Here is a 6,935-nt window from a genome sequence, read left to right as displayed (position 1 = left end):
AGTCTAATAGGGTTTGTTATTTCCGAATGACATTGCTAGATCAACTCAGTCCTGCGTCTTGATCAAGAACGTATAAATTATAAGGGCTCGGAGATTTCTTCTGCTTCATACATATATATGCTCAAAACCAAAAGCAGTAGCTCGTCAGTGGACCAAATCCCTCGAAGCAGCTGAGTGTGAGAATAGAACAAACTGCCAGAAAGACTTCTAATAAGAATGTATGAGATTGGATGTCTTGGCGCTTGGATGGAATCTGGGTAGAAAGGAAGTCAAGGATCATATGTGAGTATTTCAATAGATCTCAGGCAGTTCTAAGCATAAGTTTTGTGAACTGAAATCAAACAAAACGCAAGGGAGTTATTTTATATCAAAATATTAAGATTTATTACGATTCGTTACAATTATACGTTTTCTTTATTGCTAAGTTTAGCATTTTAAAACAAGGCACACGCAGGGGAAAAATAGCATTGAAGTACCACAAGAAATTGCCCGCAACCAAAGAACTGACAGCATGTTCAGTGGGTAGTTGGATATAAAGTGCGATAAGCTGTACTCTGTGCAAATTAAGCGAAACCCACTGGGCTGGAATATCTAAAACTTGGACGATTTGATCAGGTTGAGTGCCTCGGTGAGCATGCGTCCAAAATCGGCATGGACCAGCGTGAAATTTTTAACCGCACGCTCCTGTATGAACTGACTGGCATTGCTCAGATTATCGGCAATGTTCTGCACGAGACGCTTCTTGGCGCAGTTGTCGAGCACATGCACCCAGAAATCGGTCACCTGGCCGTAATTATCCTCCGTATCGCCGCTGCTGTAGCGATAGACATCGCCGGTCACCGGGCAACAGGTGGATAGGGCGCGAACGCGTGGATCCTCCTGTGGACCGTTGAAGGAATTGGGGAAATAGTTGGGAGCTCCGTCCTGGTTGTCGGTGACATTCATGAAGCCATCGCGTTGGTAATTGCTGACCTTAACGCGATAGGGGCAATTGACTGGAATTTGCAGATAGTTTGGTCCCAAACGATGACGATGCGTGTCCGAGTACGAGAAGAGGCGACCCTGCAGCATCTTGTCCGGAGATGGCTCAATGCCGGGCACCAAGTGCGCCGGACTGAACGCAATCTGCTCGACCTCGGCAAAGTAGTTCTTCGGATTGCGATCGAGCACCATTTTGCCCACTGGTATCAATGGGAATTCCTTGTGCGACCAGACCTTGGTCACATCAAACGGATTGTACTTGAACTTCTTGGCCTCGTCGAAGGTCATCACCTGTATTTTCAGTGTCCAGCTGGGGAACTTGCAATTCTTGATGCGATTGTACAGATCACGTATGCTATAGTCCGGATCACTCGATGCCAGATCGGCTGCGGTCTTCACATCCAGGTTCTTGATGCCCTGATCCGTTTTGAAATGGAACTTGGCGTAGACGGGCTCGCCCTTGGCATTGACCAGCTTAAAGGTGTGCGAGCCATAGCCGTTCATGTGGCAGAAGCCGTCAGGTGTGCCGCGATCGCTGAACAAGAAGGACACCTGATGCGTGGACTCGGGACGCAGTGTCAGGAAGTCCCAGAACATGTCCGCATCCTTCAGATGCGTTTGCGGATTACGCTTCTGCGTGTGTATGAAGCTAGGGAACAGTATGGGATCACGAATAAAGAAAATGGGCGTATTGTTGCCCACCAGATCCCAAACGCCATCGTCCGTATAGAACTTAACGGCAAATCCGCGCGGATCACGCGCCGTATCCGCCGAGCCGCTCTCGCCGCCCACCGTCGAGAAGCGAACGGCCAGCGGAGTGCGCTTCTTGACCTTCTCAAAGATCTTGGCGGCACAGTACTTGGTTATGTCGTGGGTGACCTCAAAGTAACCAAAGGCACCGCCGCCCTTCGCATGCACCACACGCTCCGGGATGCGTTCGCGATCAAAGTGCGCCATCTCGTCCAGGAAGTTGACATCCTGCAGCAGCAATGGTCCGCGTGGACCCACCGATAGCGTCGCATCCTTGATGCCAATGGGTGCACCGCTGCCCGTCGTAACTACGCCCGGACATTCCTGCAAAGAAGAGCAATTGTTGCCGCATTTAAAAATCAGAAAAATGGCTGCTTTTATCGCTTGAAAGTGCAAAGATTACAGGTAATCCCAGATAAACTATATACCCTATATACCCTATTTAAACATTTGCACATATACGAATATAGCTGCACTTTGTTTCTCCTCTCTTTGGTCGAGTTCAAAGTATTCGCTGCTGCTAACTTATCTAATCTGTCCAAGTATTATTCTCAACTTTTACTGCCAGCTCAAGTAGAAGCATAAAAATTGGATGGCATTTGGTGCGTATCGCTCTTCACGGGAGGTACACTCTATATACTATATATATATACTATATATGCAAAGATTAGAATACTATCACACACGCTGGATTCCTTGGCTTTATGATGCCAGAGGCAAGGTGCAGCTGCTGCCGCTCCCAGAATAGCTTATCAGTTATTCTGGACACTAAAAAGTCCGAGCTGAGCTGTTTACTAAATGTATCTGAAAGATACTGCGCTGACTAACAATGCATTTAGCTTATATAACTTATAAAACGCTTCGTTCATTTCCTTACCCATAAAATTGCATATTAAGCTGACGACAATTTCATCACAACTCCCATTAGCTTAATTGTGGCGCATTTAGCTTCTCATTGTTAGACAACACCTGATACATATAAAGGTATATATCGGGTATATATCTATGTGTATATATGGATGTGCGACATAGTGCAAAATTTGCTTCTGAATTTTGCAGTTTTCTTCTGATTTGCAATCACAATTGTTTGCACTTTGAGACAGCGAAATTTAATGAATGTGGGGCCACATCAGAGGGCGCTCCTGGCTAGATAATAAGAAGCAAACAATAGCTGCGAAGTGTGTGTGCGTGTGTGTGTGTGTGTACTTTGATAAGACGCAACGATCGATTGGACAGAAATGCAAAACATCGGAAAGTTTTAATTGCAAGTTGTTTATACTGCAAGAAACATGTTAATAAGGCCCCCAGCTGATAAATATGCACTAAAGATAAGACAAGGGAATCTTGAAAATAATCTTAAAAAAAGAAGAAAACGCAAAGTTGAACAGTTGGAAAGTTTATAAAAAAAGTATTGTAGCCTTTTGATCGGATATCTTATGAATGATATCTGATAAAGCCTACAACTAATATAAATGCGCTTAATATAAGATTGCGTTTAGAGAGAATCTTGAGAGAATTCTTAAAATAAGAAGAAAATACGAAATTGAACAGTTGGAAAGTTTACAAAGCAAGTGTTGTAGCCTTTGCGATTAGATTTCTTTTAAAAGAAATCTTATTGCCTTTAAAGAGAATCTTGAAAAAATCTTAAAAAAAGAAGAATATATGAAATTGAACAATACGAAAGTTTACAAAGAAAGTTCAATTAGAAAGTTTTGTACCCTTTCGATCTTGTATATCTAATGAAATATCTAGAACTGAATCGAAGAACTTTGCGTATTTGAAATGTATTTCAAGTATGCCAAATAAGCGCATATATATGTATTTCTAGTTATTTTTGGGCATTCCCCATTGAACAAAGAAGTGCGAATATAGTATGCAAAAACAAAGGCATTCGAGCAATGCCTGACAAAATGCAGTTTATAGTTCGCTTGCCACAAAAGGTCGGGCCAAGCAACAACACGAACTCATTTGTGGGTCAGCTCCAATGCGATTTCGACAAACATATTCTCACATATGCGATCGCAGGCGAGTGCCAAATGGATTACATAACCAAATGTGGTCGATAATTGTTTCTTGTTTTGGATCATTGATCGTGTGCCACGCAACAGACCCCACTACCCCCCCTTCCAGCTGGCCAGCCCAGGTGAACGAGTTTAAGGCGTTTGCGTGGCGAGTTCAACGGCACAAAACGCTGTCTCCAATGCTTGCAACCAGTTTATGCAACTCGAGAAAGTGCATTGACTTAAGGCAACAAAAGTTTCATTTAAGAAGAAGAAAAAACTCATTGATTAACAAGCTCTGCTTTGCGAAGGCCCCGCTTCGACGAGTTGCTTTGTGCAACTTGTTGCATATTAACTATCATAATTAACTAAATAATTAAAAGTTGAGCAATTTATTGCATTGCGTGTGTATTGAAGCAGAAATTCAATTTTCTAATTGCATTCAAGCCAAGGTTAATTAGCTAAATTATGTGTGGCAAAGCCCATAGAACACACCCACAGATATATATATGTATATATAAGTATATATACATGGATTTGAATTGCTGATTGGGCCTCAGGGGAAGGGGGGAAGGGGGGAAGGAGGGAGGTTGCCATCGACTATAAATTAGTTATGATTATCTTGCGATTAAAAAGCGCAACTAAAATAATGCCTGATACAAATTGATAATGGATATGGGAACTCGAGGCAAATGCGCACATATGCAAGAAATAGATAAGGATATTATTTATATAAATATATATATATACATAAGTGTAAAGGCAAGCGGATGTGGAGCATATATATATCTGAACAAGCAGATGTGAGGCATATATATACCTATAGAAATTTGGCTAATCAAAACTCTTCTAATACAAAAACACAATATCGAAAGATTAAAGGGAAATAAAGTTAAACTAATTGTCAATATCAAGAACTCGAAAGAGTACAAAGGAATTACAGGGTATCTTTAATCAGCCAACTCCTTAAAACCCAAAACTGAAGTATTTAGTCATGTCATCTATATAATATAGTGCACTGATACGACAGACTCCTACTATATAATCCCTTATATATAATCTCCCAAGTTATTCTCCCAAGAATCGAATACTTTATGGAGCATGGCTTTATGGCTTCTCCGCCTAGAACATCATGGTTCAATATTGCCCCCGCCACCCATTCATAACAACAGTTCACAAAACAAAATCGAAAGCAAATTTTAAACAAATATAAAAAGTACAAAATAGTTTATCATCCAATGACAAGTCAAGTTTTTGGGCTGGGCGAAGGCAACTCTTGGGCAGGTCTATAAAATGACTGGAGAGGCCTTTGGATTAGGTACAATTGGAACTATGCAACTATTATATGGGCTGATAAGCGTTATCACAACCGTGACGATAAGATTGAGTATGGATTTATAAATAAATAAGAATGTTCACTGTTTGTAGGCAAAATTGTTGGCATAATCTAATTAAGATTCGGAATACAGAAAATGAATAAAGGCGGCAAAAGGACGAGGATTCCAAGTAGGAAAATTCCCAGTATATACTGGTATTCAAAAGATACCCTAATTTTTTAGTTAGGATTCCTTGCGTTTAAGGAGGCAGGCACTTTGGTTCCTATATTTACAGGGTATCTTGAATCCTACAACTCCAAGCCAAAAAAAAAAGACAGCAGCAAAAATACAAAAAAATAATAAACAAATTAAAGTCGTGACTGCTGGCGCAAAATAGATATAATTAATATATTATATATTTTCTCGAGAGAAACGAAAAGCGAACACCCTACGCCCCACACACCCAACCCATGTACAAGAACGAGTGAGAGAGAGAGAGAGAGTGAGAGAGAGCGAGAGCGAGGAGAGCAGCACTAGGCAAGAGAAACAAAACAACAGTGCATTGCTGTTGAACTTTGGCTCTGCGAGCGTATTCGATCGCTGCAAACTGCGCTGCTATTTTATTGTTAAAGAAAAACGTTGAAATTCCTGCTGTTATTCTGCTGTTATCTTTTGAACCTTTGGCTTTATTTTCTACTCACCTTTTGCGAGTTCTTGTATTCAAGCAGTTGATTCGAAGCGGCATCGCGAGTAGCCATTTTTCAGCCTTATTCAATTTCCTTCTATAACCAGAAATTTTGAGAATGCTGTACACTGAAAAGTTTAACGCGTTGTCGCTGATTTGCGGCTAATTTTGTTAACTAAAACACGTAGAACGCAGTGCTCATTGCTTTTATAGGCGGTCTGACATTTACAGTTTTCTGTGTGGCCGCACGCCGTCAGCACGAAAATCCCAAATGTTGAGTATGTAAACTTGTAGGAACATGCAAAAGTCCAAATACATTCTTTGCTTTAAACAATTGTACTTCTATAGAAGCTTTCTAATTAATTTGTTGTTTGCCTTACCCTAAATTGTTGCTAAACCGTTCATGCTCAAATAGAATAAATGCCAAAATAGACCAACAGTTGGTAACAGAATGTTAACGAACATTTCATGTTATATTTTGTGGCGGTCGGGCGATATACAACCAATATCGTCTGTTAGTCGTGCGATATTTTGGCGATGGGCTCTTTAGTTCGCTGTATTTGCTTGCGTTGGCAGCTCGCGTTTAATTCGACGGTTGGCAGGCCTACGTATTTTTGTAGTCACTTTCTCAGTCATTCATTCTTCATACGTTCGTTTGCCTTCGTCTCTCTCGATTTTTGAAGTAGTAGTGATTTCTTTTTATAACAATCTCAAATATATACATAGTATATATAGCAAAAGCGATTATATATATATACCAATAATATAGTGCAACACATTTACATAAATAATAAGCATCCAATTTAAATGCAAGTGCAATCCAAATTCAATGGCACTTTCGTAAAAGTAGCTTTTTACGTAAAAAGACACATAAAAAAACGGCGCGTGTGAAAATTTTCAACAACGACGTAGCAGTCAGCAGAGGCAGTCTCAGTCTGTCTCGCCTCTACGTTTCTTTGCTGCAAAAGGAGAAGCTGAGCAACAACACAACTACAACAAAATTCCCCACACACAAAGTAGGCCAACAACAACAAAAAACAGCAAAGCAAGCAACAGCAGCAGCAGCAACTACAACAACAACAAACCGTAGTGTGTGTGTTTGTGTGTGTGTGTGTGTGTGTGTGTGTGTGCAGTGTATTATAATAAAAATGTGAGTGTGTGTGCGTGTAAAATACAAAAAAGAAGTATCAAAAAAGTAGAAAA

General features: G+C 40.7%; 1 protein-coding gene across 1 annotated transcript; it reads right to left on the bottom strand.

The window, feature by feature from the left end:
- Positions 1-357: 357 nt before the first annotated feature.
- LOC115770032 (catalase) lies at positions 358-5,915 on the bottom strand. The gene is made up of 2 exons (XM_030715094.1): positions 5,749-5,915; positions 358-2,055 (listed from the first exon to the last, which is right to left on the bottom strand). The coding sequence occupies exons 1-2, from the start codon at positions 5,803-5,805 to the stop codon at positions 592-594; spliced, it is 1,521 nt and encodes a 506-aa protein (XP_030570954.1). The 5' UTR covers positions 5,806-5,915; the 3' UTR covers positions 358-591.
- Between the last annotated feature and the right edge of the window lie 1,020 nt (positions 5,916-6,935).

This window comes from Drosophila novamexicana, unplaced genomic scaffold, assembly GCF_003285875.2.
Source record: "Drosophila novamexicana strain 15010-1031.04,08,12 unplaced genomic scaffold, DnovRS2.1 tig00004555-arrow-pilon, whole genome shotgun sequence".
NCBI classification, from domain to species: Eukaryota; Metazoa; Arthropoda; class Insecta; order Diptera; family Drosophilidae; genus Drosophila; species Drosophila novamexicana.
This window is presented reverse-complemented; position numbering and strand designations above follow the sequence as displayed.

Coding starts and splice junctions, on each gene's coding strand:
- LOC115770032 (XM_030715094.1), bottom strand. CDS start 5,805: ATGGCTACTCGCGATGCCGCTTCGAATCAACTGCTTGAATACAAGAAC. Junction 2,056..5,748: donor AATACAAGAACTCGCAAAAG/GTGAGTAGAAAA, acceptor TCTTCTTTGCAG/GAATGTCCGGGCGTAGTTAC.